We start from the raw sequence: 21,089 nt of genomic DNA, 5'->3' as shown, positions 1-21,089 counted from the left end.
AACGATCTCTGCTTACACCAGAGACATATAACTAAAATTAAGGAATCTAAATAAAGCAGGTTATTCAATAGTAAGATTATAATCTCTGTTGTTTGGCCTCTACCACTTTGGTAGAGCACATGTGGTGGTCACAGTGTCACCACATAGGTTATCATCTGGTCGGCAATTTGGGCAGACGGCCGCCCCCACAACACCTCTGAACACCCAGGTGGCACCCCGCGGTGTCTGCACCGAGACCCAGGCCTCCATGGAGAGCAGTTGTGGATTGGTAGTTCAGCAGTCCCGCCCTTGATCTAGTTTAATTTCAATAACCTTTAACCTTACACATAAGCAGTTAGCTGCTTATTTTGACTACATACTTTCTCTGTCTCCCTCTAGTTTCTCCTCCTGTCCTCTTTTTTCAGGTCCTGTCTGTTTACCTGCACCTGGAAATTGCGCAGTGTACTCCTGGATTCGTATTCTACATGTATGTTTACAATCTCTCTATAATTTTTCCATCTTGAGTGTCAATACTGTAATTTTACTATGTTGATAGACATATATTGCGCCTGTCCATCCTGGGAGAGGGATTCCTCCTCTATTACTCTTCTGGGGGCAATGTTTTTCCATATGAAAATGGAAAAAATATGCTGTGGTAAAGCCCAGTCAGTTTTTTTGTGAGCTTTTAGTAAAAGGGAAGGAAGCAAAGACTCTACACGTAGAAGAGGTTTGAGAAATCTTCCAGTCCAATACTTACATGAAATGTATCTTCTGTTTTTCCACAGTTCCTGGTTTCTCTTCATATGCTGCAGTTTAAAGGTTTCTCTTTAGACAGTTTCTCCATCGCAGAGTGTCGGTGCTGGATGTGAGGATGGGGCACACTTTCCTCTGTGTGCTGGAATGTTTTTGTGAGTATCACTGACTTTTTCTGATTAAATCATAGTTATAGCGATCTAATAATGCTTTAATATATATTGGATAGTTTGTGTCAGTTTGATGAAGTTTCAAACTCTATTGTAGTGCTGAATATCCTTCTCCACTGTGGACATTCTCAAGGTAATTAAACAAGTTTCAGTCTTTTCATATATTCATCGAGATGACTCTGCATCACTCTTGAACGCATCCTTTTTCTGTCTGTCAGTGTATTTCTCATTTCACTCCATGTATCTTGTGTTGGTTTCTAGATTCTCTGCTAACCATTGAGCCAAACTGGTCCACTTTATTTACTGGAGAGTCTGTGACCTTCATATGTGACATGGGGGAAGGAAAAGACACTGACTGGTATTACAGAATGAACAAGGATGGTCGAGAATTTCTCCACAACAACACAAATAAGAACTACACATTACAACCACTAGATACAGGCCACAGTGGTGAATACCAGTGCTTTGGAAGTCCCAAGGTCTCAACACATTTTATTAAACGAAGTAACAATGTCTCTCTAACTGTATCAGGTAAGTCATCAATGTTTTACTATCATGACCAAGTTCACTAAAAACCTGTATTTATGAGCCATGTTGACAATATAAAGTATCAATTTTGTTGGTTTTTAGTGTCAAAACTAGTTTGAGATTCATAAACCTTAAAGTTTGACCAGCTCCACTAAAACTGTTTATGCAGCTGTAGAACTGTGTAATCGCGTTATCACAAAATCATGACAACTAAAAGGAGAACATGAAAGTTCACACTAAGGGGTTTACATAAGAGAGATGGGGAAACGTATTTATTTATTAGTTAGTAAATCTATCATTATTTATTACAGTAAGAGTGAGTTAAGAAGCTTCTTCTGTCTCCAAGTTAATCCATCCATCCATCGTCAACCGCTTATCCTGCGTACAGGGTCGCGGGGGGCTGGAGCCAATCCCAGCTGACATCGGGCGAAAGGCGGGGTACACCCTGGACAGGTCGCCAGTCCATCGCAGGGCTCTCCAAGTTAATATTAAAGTGAAATTATTTGTATGCTAAAAATACAATTCACTAATATATCATCACAAGTATTCAAAGATTTGTTCTTTTATTTAAAGCTGACTTAGTAAAACAAAGAACCACATGTGTTACTAAGACAAGAATGTGATCCTGGAAAATCCTGCATCCACTGTGTATGAAGGAGAATCAGTGACTCTGCGCTGTAGACATCGGACTCAGACAGAAGAGAAGAACGCTGTCTTCTATAAAAACGGATCACTTATTGAGAGGGACACAAACCATCAGTCATCAATACTATCACCAAATACAGTTGAAATGACCATTCAGCTACTGTCAGACAGGAGCTCTTACATGTGTAAATTTGATGAGGACGAAGAATCAGAACCAATAAAACTGAAAGTTGAACGTAAGTAGTTTTCAAACGTTTCAACATTCAGGGAAAATTTGCCAGAATGAGCTGCAGACATGTAGCATTCCCAGAGTGAAGCAGAGAGATGATCTTAGAGACACTGGACACAAAGAGAAGGCTGTGTCTAATTGGTCATTCATTTTTAAAGATGTGTTTGAACTTTAACCATTGTTATGTTAATGTGACCAACAGCTTCAGTCGTTAATAAGTGTGAAACATAAAAATAGCTGCTAATGACTTCATTGATTGACTACTCGACTATATTTTAATAATATACACAGATTTAATATTTTACAATTAGTTGTTGCCCCACCAAGAAGGCTGGATTATATATTTCTCATTTTAATTTTCTTAGGGACAGGATTAATCACTGTTTTTATGTCTTTCTAAATCAAACAGCACGCAGACCAAAGGCTGAACTGAGCAAAAAGAAAACAGTCAGTCCAGCAGGGGGCAGTGTGACCCTGAGCTGCTCTGTGAACCCGTCATCTGGTTGGAAATACTTCTGGTACAGAGGAGAGAAAACCTCTGAACCTCTGAACACACAAGATGCTGTCTTCATCTCAAATGGACAAATCAGTGTCTCACAGGGAGGACTCTACTGGTGCAGAGGAGGAAGAGGAGACCCAGTTTACTACACAGAGCACAGTAATGCAATCGGTATTGACAAAACTGACAATTTAGAATTATAGTTCAAAATACACAATGAATGATGAAAAGTAAATGTATACACATTATTGCTAATTAAGATTAAGGCTAAAAAACATTTAACCTTTTTGTTATTTTATTATTTGTGGCTTCTTGAACAGTCACAAACAGGGCTGTTGTGACTCTGCAACCAAACTGGTCTGAGATATACTCAGGAGAGACGATCAGTCTGAGATGTGAGATCAAGGACGGAGGAGACACTGAGTGGGAGTATGAATGGAAAACATCCAGCTCATACAAACCTCAAAAACAGCATGAATACATCATCGGAAATGCTTCATCACATAACGGAGAGTACAGTTGTAGAGGCAAACCAAAAAGTGAGAAGTCTTCAACAGAGTGGAGTGATGCTTTCACATTGAAACTATCTGACAGTAAGTCATATCAACAGTTTGCTGAATATAAATCATTTTAAAAAAAATGTTTTGGTTACTATATTTTAAGCACATTCATATTTGTACTATATATTTAAAGCGAGATAAAGCAAGAAGGGAATGTGTAAGCAGTGCATGTTATCCTCCACAGATTCACTAAATTGCCAAAGTTTTTTGACACCCCTCCGAATCATTGAATTCAGGTGTTCCAATCACTTCAATGGCCACAGGTGTATAAAATCAAGCTCCGAGGCATGCAGACTGCTTCTTCAAACGTTTGTGAAAGAATTCAATTCAAATTAGCTTTATTGGCATGAATGTGTAACAACAATATTGCCAATGCATCATATATCAGTGGGGTCACTCTCAGGAGATCAGTGAATTTAAGCGTGGTACCATCATAGGTTGCCTCCTGTGAAATAAGTCCATTTGTGAAATTTACTCATTACTAAATATTCCACGGTCAACTGTTAGTGGTATTATTACAAAATTGAAGTGACTGGGAACTGCAGAATGTGCATGCTGGGACGCACAGACCTCCAAACATCATGTGGACTTTGGATTAGCTTAAGAACAGTGCGTAGAGACCTTCATGGAATGGGTTTCCATGGCTGAGCAGCTGCTGGTTGTTATTCAGTGTTTGGGCTTGGCCCCTTAGTTCCACTGAGATAATAATTTCAAATACATTTCATTGTACAGCTCCGACAGACTTATGGGCTTTTATTTTGAAGAAAGCAACATAATGAAAACAATGTGAGAAGTGTGGACTTCACAACTTGGATTAATTTTTATGAAAAGCTATTTTGATTCTATTTTGAAATAATTAAGGAAGGGACACAGTCAGACTTAAGGAGCACTTCAAAGGTAATGTGAGTCTGCACTTTTTTTCCCTTTTCATCTCTTTTACCATGCAGAACATGGTAAATCTATAAGAATTAGACTTTGGGGCTTGTTTTTTCAATTAAATGAACTGAACCGTTGTATTGTGGAGAATCTAACCAAATCTAACAGTGTAGCATGTCCATACTGACATATTGATCATACATTTTAAACATTATTATTTGTATTAATGATCTGAGCAGCTTAGAAGCAGCTAAAGTGGGCGACCCGGCACAGTTTAAGAGGTTTTATGCATCCAAAGAACTTAAATAAAAACCAGACCAGGCGTTTAATGAGGACCTGTGTTTATTTGTCTAAATGTGTTCCCACACCAGGCCAGTAAACAGGAAGGCGGCTAATTGAGACTCAGCTATCAATTGAAGTTTTATGGTATCATCAAAACAGCATACAACAAAATAGGATATGAACTGAACAAACTGACCTAACTGAATGAGACACAAGGGAACACATATAGTGGCTTGGCCAAACAAATTTACACACAAGGGGAAAACAAACACACCAACTACAACTACAAGTAAAACAAACTAAACCCTCCCTCCAACATGGCAGCACATGGTACGGTTTGATTGGCAAGCCACAGAATATAAAAGTCGTCCACCCTTGGTCACGCCTTTCTTCCACCAGTGGTCTGTATCACAAAGCAGGATATGAGCTTATCTAGGTAACTTCAGGGTTAACTCTGGGTTTTCGGCACCACAATGGTGGTTCTCTTCTTACCGGGGTGGATCGCCAAGGCTATGCTGACCGCCTAACCTGCTCCGGAGCGTGTTATATTCCAGATAAGAGATCAAGTCTATAAATACGCCGTCTACTGATCAATAGTCTTCCTTGGAAAATGACCATCTGTAGGAGATTTAATGTTTTATGTTTGCTTTATGATGTGGAGAAACTATTGTCGGCTATAGCAATTTTATCCTACAGATACTGATTGAAAGCTTTGTTATTGTACAAGTTTTTACAGTAAGCCTACTTACTGCTTTGAAATGTGTTTCATATTTTTTATTTTCTCCCAGTCTGTTTCATACAGCCCGTCGCAGCCGTTAAAATAAATGGGTTTTACTTTTCTTATGTGAGGCTGAATATTATGAGCAGTTTAATAGGGCAATTGAAATAAATTTTATTTATCTATTTATTGTAGGTTAGTAGTCAACTTATAGGCTATCACAGAGACTGGTCATGTTCTGCCCCACTTCTTGTGATGTGGGCGCAGGTAATGAGGTGAGTTTTCAGTACCCTAAATGTTGAGATTCAGTCTTTCAACCACTATTGGAGCACCTTTTATGGCATGAATGGATTTTTTTGTTTCATTGCTTCATGAAGTTAATTTAGAACAATGTTTGGAACACCTTTGAAAGTGAATAAATAAATTAATCTCATTTTTGAAGTAACCAGAAGTTTTTTAACGTGAGGTGGAACGAGCACTTACTCAGCGCCCAAGAATGCATCAAATCAACGCATTAGCCTTTTATAGACTAGTCTACGCCTGTTCATTTAGGCATTCACACCATTGCCGATTTTCCGTCTCCCTGCATATGTCAGCTGCAGCTGTGTTACTTGGACTATGTCGTATTTCTGTAGTTACAATTTGCTCTTTTTGCTGTAAAATATGACGTTCTGCTGCCAGTGGGCTTGTTCATGTCTGTGATTGGTCCTCTGCTGCTAACACCGCCTCTTTCATGTGAACGTGCTCATGGCTGTATTGGGAAACCCTGGGTTGACTTACTGAGTAAATTGCCAGCTTGGTGGTACCGCTTATCACAATCATAATTGTTGGGGTTAGTTAAGCCAGATAGTGTAAAGATATCCTGGGTATGTTGAACGCGTTTCGTGGTACAGGCCCCAGGACAGACCTCCCTCCAACATGGTAACACAAGAAACAATAATGGTTAATACAACAGAAAATGTTTACTTAACCCCACAATGTGAAAATGAGTGAACTCCACTTAAACAGTGCAGGGCTAAAAGCAAATAAATGTATATTACAACTCAAATAAACGGTGTAATCTGTAACTGGAAATCATCAATTATTTGGGGTAAGGCTAACTGCAAAAGGAACTTAACCAGTGTACTTAACAAAACATGGTAGATTTGTGTACTGTATTTACCATTGCTGGCTGTCACCCTGTGTGGCTTAGTTAGGCCATCACAACAATCTTAAACTTTGTAGACAGTCTGCTTAGAAGAGTTTGAGCCAACTCCATTGTAAACACCACGGATTAAGAATGGGATGCCATTAACCTTCATGTGCATGTAAAGGCAGGTGTCCTAAAACCTTTGGCAATATAGTGTACGTTACAACATTTTTCATCCTGGGATAATCACTTTTCCACAGAGCCCCAGCCTGTCCTCACTGTGTCTCCATTCTGGCTGAGTCCTGGAGCCTCAGTAACTCTGAGCTGTAGTGTTAAAGATCCATCTGCAGGATGGAGGTTCTTCTGGTATAAGGCTGTTCCCAAACTATCAGGCAACTCCTACAGCTATAAGCTGCTACCTGGCAGCAGCAACGGGACTGAACAGGATTCCTACATTGTTCATGGACAGACACACACAGCAGGATATAAGTGCAGAGCTGGAAGAGGAGATCCAGTGTATTACACTGACGGGAGCAAACCAAAATTTGTCTGGTCTGGAGGTCAGTTTATTTTGACTTACTGTGGTGACCTTATGACCTTTTTTTATCTTACACCAGCATCACGTCAAATTTTCAGTTTTCCAACTGTTCTCTAAAACAGAATGGTGTTATTTCCTTATTCTGCTGGACTTGACTGAATTTTAACATGAGTAAATCTCCTGACCCCCTTTTCATCCTGACACTGACATTGTTGTGCTCATTTTGTTCAAAGCTTTGACTTGGGAAGCCCAAAACTTAATTGAACTTACTGTAAGAATACTATATTACATGTTCAATTATATACCTTGAATGCTTTAAAAAATATTTTTTTCTTTTCTATTTACTTTTCACAAATTTTTCATTTATGGAATTTGTATATCGTCGTATTTTGTCCCAACTAAGAAAAAAGCAATGGAAAATGTTTTCGTTGCATTTTTTATTTCCTTGGGGCAAACGTAACGACATTCACAACAATGAAGCCCTCTACCAAACAGTTGAGATGTTGCTTCATGTGAAAAAGTATCATTATAATAATAATAATAATAATAATCAGGATCCTCTATTTGGTAATGGTCATCATTCAGATCATCATCATCATCCATGTATTTATAAAAATATTCATTATTATACTTTTTTAGTGATAAGAGGTAATATAATTCTGTTCTGTCTGTCTGTAAACTTCCAATAAAGAAACCGATATTTGCGCCACTGAAATTATGTTTGGAGGTGTGGCTCGGTACTGGGATCTCTCTCATGCACATGCAATAAAACTGCATGTGTAAAAAGACAATACTTTTTCAATACATCTGTTCAACAAGCATAACATGTTGAAAGTGTTATTTAATCTGCTCTGTCCAACTCTCTCATCCTATGTTATAAAAGCCCACCGCGCTAACGTTAGCTTTGTAATTAGCTAAATGTCCAAACGAGGTAAATTGAACTGTTCAGCTTAGTTTGCCATGTAGCTTCAAACTGGCACTTGGTTACCTGCAGTGATCACAGCAGAGACAGAGGGAAGAAGGACAGGAGGAAGGACTGATGCCATATGCAGTAGTGCTGTCTTCTTCTGAAACAGTGAAAACATCTGAACCTTCATGACATGATTGTTTCACTCTAGCTGCCTGCACTGTCTGCGTGGCTCTATCTACGTGCAGCAACGTGGCGACCAGAGCTCGTCAAAAGCAGCGGCGCATGTTATATAAAACGTTAGCGTTTCGAATCCTCAACATTTTTAAATGGCGCGTTATTAGTCGTGAAACGTTGCAGTTTGGTTAAGTTTGACTTAGGAGTCAGAACGGGTTGATAATGAAAAAATGCCTTATATTGGCATACTTTATTGGATCGATTATTATTGTGCATCCCTATCAGATATGGTCTGAAAGGTGGAGCTGTGTTGTTGGTGGGTTATGAGCTGCTTGCAAAGGAAGCAGCAAGGGCAGGCAGGTTACAGTAGCTTAAATAAGGAGCCTTGTATGGAATTTGCGAATGAATGCTAAGAGAGGAAACAGCTGAGCTGTCAGCTGATGTGCCTGGATTGTGAGCTGAGCTTGACTTTATTGCCCATCCGCACTAATGCGATGCTTGATATGTTGAAATGGCTTACCTTTGAAAATTCCACCAAGAAGTCTCCATGCCTGTGGTAACTACTGTTAATAAGGTGACCTTAAAGCATATTAATTACTGTTTATTTACACCTAGTGATTATTTTTTAGCATAACATACCTAAAACAAGTGGTAGAGACTCAACACATTTTGTAAGATATATCAACAAAACAGCAGGGATTGACTACTTATTTTTTACTTCATTTTTTATCTATAGAAATGTGTTTAATTTGAATACATGCCACCAATGCCCACGACTGGGAAATAAACAAATACATTTAGTTAAACATGTACTTTTGAATAAGATCTACATGCTTATTTTTTTACATTATTCATTCCCTGCTTCTGTCCTAATTCATTTTCATTAATTATGTTTCTTCTGTCGTCTTTAGGTGTGAATGTGTGTGAGTGGTTGTTTGTCTATGTGTGGCCCTGCGATGGACTGGCGACCTGTCCTGACCTTTGCCCGATGTAAGCTGGGATTGGCTCCAGCCCCCTGCGACCCTGTACGCAGGATAAGTGGTTGACGATGGATGGATGGATGGATGGATGGATGTTTCTTCTGTCCTCTCTTTCCCCCAAACCTGTAAATGCAGGACTTTTAGTTGAAATTTGTTTTTTCTCTATTCTGGTATTGCTCATTTTACATGAAGGTACCCTATAGAACAGTTCCCTCAGATCACTAATACACTCACATTTTATGCTGGCCTGCTCTCTTCTTCCTGTCTTCTCTTTTTGGGGTTAAAGTAGAAGTTATTGACCCAGAGAGCAGAAACACAATGTATGCACCTTTGCATTACCCACCTTCTGTGAACTATAGATTCATCTGCAGTTTGCAGACATGTATCACATCCCCTCTGCAGTAATGGCATAAAGGTACAATATGTTACACTGTTGCACATTTCAGCACTGTTTAACTGTTTTAACACCTCAATAATGAAAATGATTCTATCTACACTAAACCTATAGCTTTATTTCCCTTCTGTTTTTAATCTCATTTTAAACCTCTATGAATGAGATATTGTGTTTCTATTCACCAAACAATCAAAAAGATTACAAACAAATCAAACAAGATTGATTATTCATGCTTTTTTTCCCCCTATTTAAATGTTGTTTTTCAGATTTTCATCCAGCAGCGTCTCTCACAGTGAGTCCTGACAGAGTGCAGCACTTCACTGAAGAGTCCGTGTCACTGAGCTGTGAAGGAAACTCTACTAAGTGGAGAGTGAGGAGGTTTTCTAAATTTGGCCACCTGACACACTGTTCTTCCTGGGGGACAATGACTGGATCCACATGCAACACCAATAAATCCCAGTACACAGATGGAGTGTACTGGTGTGAGTCTGAAACAGGACAGTTCAGCAATGCAGTCAACATCACTGGGCAGAGTGAGTTTTTATCACATTTTTATTAAATATATATATTATTTCAATACTCATTCAATACTATATTTTTCCTGAAAAGAGTTAAACTTGACGTTTCTTCTAACAAACCAATAAACAAACTCAACAGCTTTAGTTAAGTATAATTTCTCAATATTATCCAAGAAATCATCATATGGATTTTATTGCCCACTGACATCTTTATGATAATAGTTATCCAGCATTTATTTTATACCTGGGCTAGCTGTAGAGTTATTTGGCTCTATCTTGGCTCCTTAGCTTTTTCCCTCAGTAGGTCCTCCGTAGAACACTAACACAAAGTTCACATCGGCTGACAACAAAAAATAGTTCTTAATGTGTAAACCCATTCAGCATTCAAATTTACCCATGTGCATCACCAAGGTGCCACCCTTTCCAGCATTCATTTTACAGTAAGAACGTAGTGACACATGATGAAGGTTGGCTGCTCAGGTAATTTGGCATGTACTGTATTTCACTTGCCAAACATTATTCATCATTCGTCAACATTTTGTCTATAAAACGCTACATCATCCAATCACAGCTAAAAGGCCTGGTTTATGGGGGATCTGTACAAGTGAAGGTGAAATAAACTATAACCTTTATGATGGTTTGCTGATATTTAGAAACCTGCTGTACACGTGATAGAAAGAACATTTACACAAGTTTTACACACACAAGTTGTCTGATGCTACTAGGCATCTCTAAAATTAAATTTAAAAAATATATATTATTATTTATTATTATTATTATTATTATTATTATTATTATTATTCATACTATTTTATTTTCATTATCGTGCATCAGCTTGTTCAACCAGCACCAGCTGATCTCTACCAAAACATCCTGCTTGATCTTTTTACAGACAGTGATTTGATCCTGGTGAGCCCTGTCCATCCTGTGGCTGAGGGAGATTCTGTTACACTCGGCTGCAAGTTGAAGACAGAAAATGTTCTTTCTAATGTAAATTTCTATAAAAATGATAAACTCATCCAAAGTGATACCAGAGGGGAGCTGACTATTCCTGCAGTATCAAAGTCAGATGAAGGCTTTTATAAATGTGAAGGAAAATATTCACCACATCAGGGGAGTCGATCATCACCAAAGAGCTGGATCTCAGTAAAATGTGAGTGTGATTGACATAAGTATTCAGACCCTTAACTCAGTACTTAGTTAAATAATCTTTGGCAGCGATTGTAGTCTAACTTTAAACATCCAGAAAACACAGGAGATGGTCTTCGACTCAAGGCAAGTTACTAACCATGAGCCAGTGGTCATTAAAAACCAGGAAGTTACTCAGGTGTCCTCGGACAAATATTTAGGTGTCCACATTAACAGTCTTCTTTGCTGGAATACACATGTTAACAACCTGTGTAACAAATTGCAGAAGAGGCTTTATTTTTTTAAGGTGTCTAAGGTTGTATGATGTGAGATCATGATGATTTTCAGATCATGATGATTTTCTACCATTCAATCTTAGAGAGTGTCATCAGATATGGAATTACTGCATGGTTCGGCAACTTAACAGTTAAGTTGAAAAACAAGCTTGCCAACATGCACAAAACAGCTATGAAAATTACAGGAAGGAGAGACGATTAGTCTGTACAGAGCATGTATGACCAGGTAGTTATGAAACAGGCTAGGAAAATAAAATCAGACCCTCAACGTCCCCTCTTCCCTGAATACGAAACCCTGCCATCAGGAAGAAGACTCCGTGTACCAAAATGCAAATCGCCTAAAATTATCCATTAAGTGCTGAACAATGTAAAATAGTGTAAAATTAATAAATATGTGAGCACTACAGCTCTTTTCTTGCAATCTTGGTGCAATAGGGCAACTTGCAATAAACATACTAGCACCTTAGCAAATGCACTTTACACAAACTTCAGTTCAATGGAGCAATGTGCAACAACCACACTAGCACTTTAATCTATGGAACTGTGTTGTCAACAATGTCCTTTTTCATCTGTGTTTATATTTTCCTAGTACAACATGTCGATGCTTCTTAGGTTCTTGTTGATGTGTGATGTCTTTTGTGATATTTTTTATGAAGCAACTCTGCACTGCGCCCAAGCAGAACTTCCCCTTGGGGACAATAAAGTTAACCTGACCTAACCTGTGCAGTCATGTGGTAGTTATATTCCACAAAAACTCAGTACACGTGGTCACCTAAAAATAAAGTACATAAATCATCATTATCAGCCAAATGTAGTTACATAAGGTTCATTGTTTTTTATGATGGTTTTCATCCCCCCCAAAAAACAGGTCCTGGTGATGGAAGTTAGCTGCTGCCGATGGGACGTAAATGGGATAAATATGACCCCTTCTTCAGTGTAGTCTTTCGAGAATAACAAAATTAAACAAGAATGCTTTGATGTTTATGATGAACTTGTTTTACATTTTTCCAGTTCACTGACGTACTTTCAGTCATGTTGCCGACTAGACCCTTGATTGTGTAATCCTTTTAAAGATAAAGATAATGCATAATTAATTATTCTTTATTACAGCAGCATCCAGATCAGCATTTCCTGTGCTGTTGATCGTTGGGCTGGTTGTTGGTATCTTACTGATTGTTCCCTTGGCTCTGCTGTTGTGTTTGTACAAACAGTCAAAGGGTGAGAATTTTTCATGTTTATTTTAGGTAAATCACTCTGTTCTTTTAGAATCACTGAGGAAATCTGATGTCAAGACATGGAGAAGTGTTTCAGTTTGAAAAACAAAATGTAATAATTACTTTCTTTTTCACAGATACATGTTTTCACAGGTTGGTACAACACTGTCTTATCTCACCTTAAACACAACTTACTAACTTTTAACTTTTAGTAGTTTTTACATATATATTATATTACTACGTTTCAGGCTCATCCAGTCTCAGAGAACCAATCAGAGCTCTGCTACAGTCCACACTGTCAACCAATATGAAAGTCTGCAGCAAGTATACTCCACTCTTCACCATGGTCAGTCCTCCATCTAATCTTGAATTACTTTCACAGCTATTTCTGACACTCTTCTATATTCAAATTAATTATTATATTTAGAATAATAAGAGCATTCCCCTTGCAGCATAGTTAACACACTAAATCAATTCTTACGATATCATGGACTTTAAAGTGACTTTATTTACCTTCAGTTTGTTTCTGACCTGTAGGTGATGTTTGTGTCTATGAAACAATCAGTGGCTCTGGAAACACTGGAAGTGGTAAAGTATAAACTCTGATTCATGCAACACAGTCCAAAATTATTTTGAGTGATTAAAACTGAAGCCAGAAAATACTTTCTAATTTCAGGTGAAGGAGTAGATGAATACATAAATGTGAGTTCTGAGATTCAGCTTGAAGGTCTTGGAAATATGAGTGAGTACACAACAAATCAAACATTAAAAAATGCATTAATTATTGATTTTGGGAACCTGGCTGCCGGTTACCTTACTGCATAGCAGTTGATGTTTTATGTTACAAGGGTGTTGGATGATGAGGTCAGTTCATCCTCATCAAACTTGGATAATAACTTCTTTATGTACCTTGCTTTATGCAGGACATTATGATGTTGACGCAGGAAAGGGCCTTCCCCAAGCTGCTGCCACAAAGTTAGAAGCACACTTTAGTTTGAAATATCATCGTATGCTGTAGCATTAAGAATATCCTTAACTGGAACTAACAGGCCAAATAAAAACCAAAACCATGAAATACAGCCCAGGGCAAAAGTACACGTTGGTATCTACATACGTACTTTATGTGTAGTGTAAAAGCCGGCTTGAATTTTTTCTTCGTTTTAAAAGGTATAAGTGATGATCCAGTGGAGAGCTCTGACTTCTATAACGCGAATCCAGATTCAACTGAAGGTACAAATATCAACACATGCTATTTTCATTATAATTAATTTTTTATTTAACATTGTTTTACATCATTATTCAATACACTAGAGGTAAATATAACTGTAGGTCAGTATGCAGTTCAAATTACAATCAATTTAAAATTCTGGGAAGTTATAGGTTAATGTGTAAAGTATATATGATTCACTTGTATTTGTTTTGATTTCCAGGTCCATAAAGAGAAATGCATTATCAAGAAATGAGACAAGCAAAGACAACAACATGAAAAATGTGAAAAAATTTCTAAATGTGTTGACTGCAATTATACAGCTGATGCCATGCAAACATCATTTAACATGAGATCATATGAAAGAACTACAATTCTAATATGTTGGGTTTAATTCCCTGTAGAATTTGTTTCTGTATATATACTGATGTATGTTTTTATTGCAATTATTTAGTTATTCTGTAGGTGTGATGGCATAGGTCTATATATGTGTCTTTTCATGTCAGCATGGAGTTCAGCAGGGTGGTTTGTTGTCTACAGTCTTTTTAAACTTCCAGTTAAATGTTTGTAACTGAAGTAGCATTTTTGGTAATGTTATTTTGTCCCTGCAGTTCTGGGCTTCATCACTGAGTATATTCACATACTGTGTGTGCACTGCACTCATCTCTGCAGCTCACTTCATCTGCTGTTAGAGACATAATCTATCTAGATGAGTAGCCTATATGTTGGTACAAATTGACACAATGTTTTGACACAAGAGAATAAATAATTTGATGTATTATAGTTAATGCCGAATTTTTAAGAAGCCATGATAATTAAGAATTTGTTGTAGACAGCTTTGCACAAAGTTTATGAAGTTTCTCCCAACTCACAAAACTGAAAAAAAAATTAAGGGAATCTGGAGTATATTGCCGTTATGGATTACTGTATTTGTAAAATTTGACATATTTACTGTCAATAAAATGTTTTCTTCTTTCGTAAATTTGGCCCTGCTCTGATTGTCTGCTACTTACGAACCCCAAACTCCTTTTTTCCTAAAAAGCACACGTACAAGCAAGAGCATATATAAGTTATATATAAACATAAGCCTTTTGGTTATTAGTAAGCCAAAATAGTCAGCTTAGTGTTTTAGAGGCAATACATTGGTCATATACTTTCAGAACCATGGACAGCTCCATGTGGGGAGGGAGAGAGAGAACAACAGAGCTTCTTTACTTAGTGCACCAAGTATTAAATTGTGATTTCTTCACAAAGCCAACATCATACTTACAGAAATCATGGACCTAACAAATGAGGGGAAGCTTCCCTAGTTTTCAGGCTGAATTTTGGAGTAATTGTGTCTAAAATTCAAAGAAAAGAAAAGTCCATTTGTGGCGTGGCCATAAAAACATGGGCCATTTGTTTTGAATATCTCTCTCAGTGGTAACATCATACTACATATAACTTCAATAAAGAGCTGGAATGAGCTGATACACAACATATATGAGATAATGTCAGACACAACTTCAAAGTCATTAAGGTGGAATCTGAGGGTAAAATCAGGGTTGAATAATAACTACTGACAACTAGACAATTTCACTGATGTCAAATTCAGAAACTCCTGTTAGGCTTAGAAACATATTGTCCAAACTATGGCCTAAACAGAGAAACATGACTCTGCAGTGTACTGTGGGCCGTCACACATTGGTTGTTGTGTTTTTGTGGAGGAAGCGCATCTCATGGTGTCACCATGCAGGTGAATGAACGAGTGTGTTACCAGTAGAATCTAGTTGTCAGACTGCTACTGTAGTACAGCACTACTACTGTGTCATTAATTATGGACTGTGATACTTCTGGGGTCAGTTTAGTAAAAAAAAAGATAATAATAATAAGGAAATTAATATACTGATAAATCTATTTTATTTCAAGACACTGCAATAAATGCAAAATGTTACGGAAATATGTTTTGAATGGACTTGACGCCCAAAAAAGTTTTCTATAGGAGCTTTAAGAAATAATGTGACAGCATATTGCAGAAGAACACTCAATAGGAACATTTAAATGATTATGTGTGATAATCTGAGGTAATTTTACCAATTTTCTTTTAAATTATATACTATAAATTGAACTTTACAAAATACTAGAATATAGAAGTCTGATATTTGAATGGCAGAGGTGCACACAGTGATTACATAAAGGCTGTTTTGTTGACCCAGATGTCTTTAATGATCTTGAGGAAACCATAGGAAAAAGAGATTTAGGGTTATTTAATAATTATGGGTGTTTTATGATATTTTACACCCATTTATAGCCCATGTAACCATCTGTAAAATAAATCACTACAGTCACTAATACCAATATGCACACAGTGGTTCCCAGTTTGACTTCAGAATAAATGGCTTCATCTGCTGCTGCAGGACTTGAGTTCCCTGTAAAAGGTGACACACCAGTTTGAAATGACAATGTACTGACATACTGTTTGTATATTGTTTTCTTCAGCAATGCCCACATCCATAATGTAAAATAAACATAGTGGACAAAACAAAATACAAGAGAAAACATGTTACAATTAGAAAAACAAGGATTTAAAAATATGTAAAATAAATAATTAAAAAATATAATTATATCAACAGAAAACATTTAAATTACTTGACATCAGTAACAGCTACCATTGAACAAATATTAAAACATATTTGTGTTGGATGGACACAGAACACACTATAATCATCTCCCCTGTTCATACTGGCCCTAAAGAAATGTATTCCTAATTGCTTTCAGTGGAAGTGATGGGGGATGAAATCCTCTAATGATGAATAAAATAACATAAAATAAATGCAAGGAGGGCTGTGGATTATGTAGACAGACTATATTTAAAGAGGTCATATTGTGCTTTTTGGCATTTCCCTCTCCTTTATTGAGTTTACATCTTTTTTTGTGCATGTAAGAGGTTTGCAAAGTGAAAATGCCCAAATTCCAGCCCAAAGGGAATTCCCGTCTCAAACAGAAAACTCTGCTCTGAACTGCCTGAAAACAGCTCGTTTGTGATCCTGCTTTTTCCTTTTGCTCTCTCTGACTTCACAGCAAAAGGCATGTCTTAATGCTCGCCTTGCAACTAGTACGACACGGCCTCAAAAATACTAATGGAAAAACATTCTGAGCTGCCTCTCCTCTCCCTTCCAAACACCAGCTACCCTCCAGGCAGTCAATGGACATAAAGTTGTTACTGTGATGTAGAGACAGAGCTCAGTTACAACTTTATGGATGAAAAATACATTTGTTACAGATTAATAACTCACCACTCTGAAACTCTTGCTCCAGTCCATGTTGCCAAGCTGGTCAGCAACATGTAGCCTACAGCTGAACCGAAGCTGTTTTTAACGGCTTTTCACGATCCGCCATACTCTGCTTCTGATTGGCTAGTAGTCCTTAACTAGGAACGCATGTGCAACTCCCAACAAAGATCATTTAGAGACAAGATGCATCACTCCATAGCTAAAACAAAGCCTTAACACACAGGGTGAAAAAAGGAGCTATACAGCAATGTGCAGTATGAAAGAAATATGGTGTTTTTTGAAAATAAACCATGTAAACCTGTTCTGGTACAACCCCTAAATAAAAAGATGAACCTGAAAATGAGCATGATATGACCTTTTTAAATACAGCTATCTACGGTGGAACCAACCATCATTTGTGTAAGACATCTGTTAATAATTTTTAAACAGCATGAGAAATGTAATAATAATAATCATAATTATTTAATCAAACATACTGTAAACCAAAAAGCCTGAAAGCTCTTATATAAACAATATATGGGGTTACAACCGTTACTGCCTTCTAGTGGAAGGCTTAAAATATTACACTGTGGCTAATTGACATGCAAATTTTATGCAAACTTTCGAAATGTCGCAAAAAAGGGGAAAAAAGTAGTACATGTAAAATAGGTGTGTTTCCATTGGCTGTTTTGGAGTGAAAACACCAGCCTATGGCACGCATAAGGTCAGTAGTTGATGTTAAACATGGCTGTAATAAACAAGACGTATGGGTCCCAGAAACAAAACCACTCACATGAACCTGAGGACCACTGATCTTAGAAAAATGGAGAGAGGTCCTCAGAAATGTGTTTTAAGCAGACAAGTTGCTACCAGCCATGACGTTAAGCATGTTATGGGAATATCTGGCAAGACGCCAACAGCAGAAACAGCTGATTAGATGTGAGTTATAAATTTGCTAGGTAAGGGCTTATTCGGCGAAAGTGTTTCCATCTCCCATTTAGAGCATCAAATCTTTTTCGACAAAGGCAAGAACCACCTCATGGGAGCGTAATTTTTTTTTTGCGAAATATATATATTTTTTTTCATTTTGCCATCAACCTTTTCTAATGCGATACTTCAAAATGCGTATAAAAAAATGTTGACGCAAACACGGCTTCTGTTGTACTTGAGTGAACCTGCAGCTGATCCTGTCTTCCCATCTGAATAAACAATCTCAATGCGTCATACTGACGCTTTCAGACTTTCAGACAGGATTTTACGCAGACCTTTCAGCGTCTGTATGAAACACCCTCATTAGCTACTTTGCAGCAACACAAGGGAGGCTAACCCTACCTGTTAGCACATGGGCGACTCTCCTCTGGTGCATTATCAGATGGATGTGTGGAATGGCAGTTTCAGCTGCCATTTAGGTTTAAAAGAGCAGTATGTCCAGACTTTAAGTCACTTACCATGATGCTGTAAGATCACATTACGAATGCAGACCTTATTACAGTGCTACATGCTCACCATCATAAATGTATCTACGTTTCAGGCCATGATAAGGAATTCTCTGTTTGCCAGTTGGACAAGGTGGAGATTAGTATTACTGATGGATACATTTGTTATCTTACGAAAATATATACAAGATTTGAGTTGTAATCACTTTGTGGAAGGTCATAGTTTACACTTTACATTTTATCTATTTTACAGTATATTGTATTGTGTTTGTGTTGCTCTATTCCAGTGAGAAAGCCAGAGATAGAAATCAGCAATTGTTTTTTTTGTATATAATTTTTTTTTATAAGTTATTAACAAGCAAACAATAGAATGTTGGAAATTATCTAATGTGATCAAGATGTCCAAATTTACAAAAGTGAGTTATTTGATGGCTGAACAGTCTGATTATTGACTTGACAGGTGTATACAGAGATTTATTTGCCTTAAATCCAAAGTCAGCATAATATGGTGAACATACTGATGAAGACTAGAACTGCAGGGAGAAAAAACCTAATTGTCTTCATATGAAAAAGTATTAATCAGAGTCAGAATTACAAATGTAGGAGAAATACTACATGAATAAATGAAAGGGGCACCACCCTGTTTATGAAAATAAAACAGGAACAACAAACTACAGTAAATAAAACTCTGGTTAATTTGATCAGTCTGTTCAGAAGGAATTTAATTATTTCAATATGTTGACCTTGTCTTCTGCTTCAAAGAAAACACACAGACAACTTCATACTGATTGAATGAGGGTATTTATTCGTAGCTAAATGCTTAATAAATTAGGATAAATAAGGTAAAGAAACAAACACGCAGATGAACTGCAGATATTGTAATTAAATTAACCTGATCTTATTGGTAATAGTGAAGTATGTGATCTGATGGTGAAACAAAATGGTAAGAAGATAAGTAACGGTAGGACACAAATTCTCTAAATAGGTATTAATATATATTTTTTTCAACATCAACTCTTTGTAACAGCAAAACCTGTTGTTCAGCCTTTTGTTTTAAAGCCCTGGCAGAGACAAGATGCTCCAGCTGACTCTCTGGCGCAGCGGGAGGTGCAGTCAAGCTGCCAGGTGGCTCCTGGAAATAGTAGGTCTCTGAGCCGATGAGATCTCCTGACCGGTCCGGCAGTCTTGTTTCAGGGCCGACAGCAGAAGTCCATACCAAGATGTTGCAGACACAGTTCCAAGAAGATGTGACATTTTTTCTGTTCTTTTTTTGCGTTAGAACACAGCAAAAACTTTTCAGTTTAATACTGACACATTGAAAATCTCGCTGACAAAACAGTTCAACTAAAGAAACAAAACACACTGTGAGCTCAGAGGTGTGAGGTGCAGCATAAGCTAAAATGCAGTGCATCTCTATTTGTCACTTAGCCAAGGAGGAGAACTTTTTTATGCTGACAACTATTTTCCTTTGTCTAAATGGACACATGGTGAGGACCACCGTGGTCTTCTACTGTTAGCCTATGTAAATTCACATAGTCTAAAATATACTATGGTCAATAAATCCTGATCCAAAACAGCAAATTAAATCCAACATAACAGAATTGTAATTCTTTCACATGATCCGCTGTCAAATGATGCTTGGATGGCAGCAGTTGTATAAATGCTGTCAATGCTGCTTAAACATGAATGTTATTTTTCATGTCATTGCCATCACCATTGCCTCTTATTTAGCTGATGATGCACTTCTCTTTATGAACCTGGAAATCATAATAAATACAACCGAAAAAGAATCACTGAAACCTCCAGTTTCCTCAGATTAATTTTAAATAAATAAAAAATTGAGGATTTTAGACACCTATTTTGACTATAATTACTGACCTACAGTTATATCTACCTTTAGTGTACTTAATGACAATGATATGAAATGACCCAGAAGCTAGCAACATGTATTCCTGTTACAACAATATGACAAAGAAATTAAAGCTGGCTTTTACACAGCACACAAAAAATCTGAATACCAATGTATATATTTGCATGGTTTCATGAATTGGCGTGATATTTGGCTGACTATATTCTTTTGGCCATGTCATTTATGTACATTCATTTCTGTTTGAATTACCAATTTATTTTTGATGCTTCATCTTTTGTGTACTCAGTCCTTTTTCCATGACCTTGGAGCTGAATCTCTGATATGAAAGTTTTTAGTGGCTTCAATTTTAATCACTCAGTTAAAGTAAAATAATTGTGCACTGCTTTGCATACTGTACCACTTCTATTGTTTCCAAAGCATCTGATTGTTTCATGGGCACAAATATCACCTACAGGTCAGGAAAAAAAATTCAAATTAGTCTCTTCAATTAAGTTTAACACTGTTAAATCTGCAGCACAGATGTGGCTGTTACAATTACAAATACATTAACTGAATAGAGTATAGAATAATTTTATAAATAGCTGTGAAAGTAATTCACAATTAGATGGAGGACTGACCATGGAGAAGAGAGGAATATACTTGCTCCTCATTTTCATTTTGGTTGACAGTTCGGACTGTAGCAGAGCTCTGATTGGTTCTCTGTGTCTGGGTTTAAACATGTAGTAAACAATATACATACTGTAAGTAGTAACAGTAGAAGTAAACAGTTTGTCAAGGTTTAGGGTTTTATTTTGAAAGTATCCTT

At 37.2% G+C, this 21,089-nt stretch overlaps 1 protein-coding gene across 3 annotated transcripts; it reads left to right on the top strand.

Annotated features, from left to right (window-relative positions):
* The first annotated feature begins 758 nt into the window (after nt 1–758).
* Nucleotides 759–14,709, top strand: LOC119911482 (Fc receptor-like protein 5). Of its 3 annotated transcripts, none has more exons than XM_038730388.1 (15): nt 759–887; nt 1,000–1,035; nt 1,164–1,433; nt 2,714–2,974; nt 3,124–3,396; nt 6,629–6,928; nt 9,631–9,897; nt 10,775–11,035; nt 12,420–12,524; nt 12,658–12,673; nt 12,769–12,866; nt 13,058–13,108; nt 13,197–13,262; nt 13,688–13,750; nt 13,951–14,709. In XM_038730388.1, exons 1-15 carry the CDS (start codon nt 851–853, stop codon nt 13,956–13,958), a joined length of 2,112 nt encoding a protein of 703 aa, XP_038586316.1. In that variant the 5' UTR covers nt 759–850; the 3' UTR covers nt 13,959–14,709. The 3 variants fall into 3 exon arrangements, with proteins under 3 accessions (XP_038586316.1, XP_038586315.1, XP_038586317.1); XM_038730387.1 differs by having other exon boundaries at nt 12,417–12,524; XM_038730389.1 differs by lacking the exon at nt 6,629–6,928 and having other exon boundaries at nt 12,417–12,524.
* The last annotated feature ends 6,380 nt before the right edge of the window (nt 14,710–21,089 follow it).

The sequence above is a fragment of the Micropterus salmoides genome, unplaced genomic scaffold (genome assembly GCF_014851395.1).
Source record: "Micropterus salmoides isolate LMB-PRFRI ecotype aquatic unplaced genomic scaffold, ASM1485139v1 Ms_hic_scaffold_2, whole genome shotgun sequence".
Lineage (NCBI taxonomy): Eukaryota > Metazoa > Chordata > Actinopteri > Centrarchiformes > Centrarchidae > Micropterus > Micropterus salmoides.
Note: the sequence above shows the minus strand (reverse complement) of the source record. Positions and strands in the feature narration are given on the sequence as shown.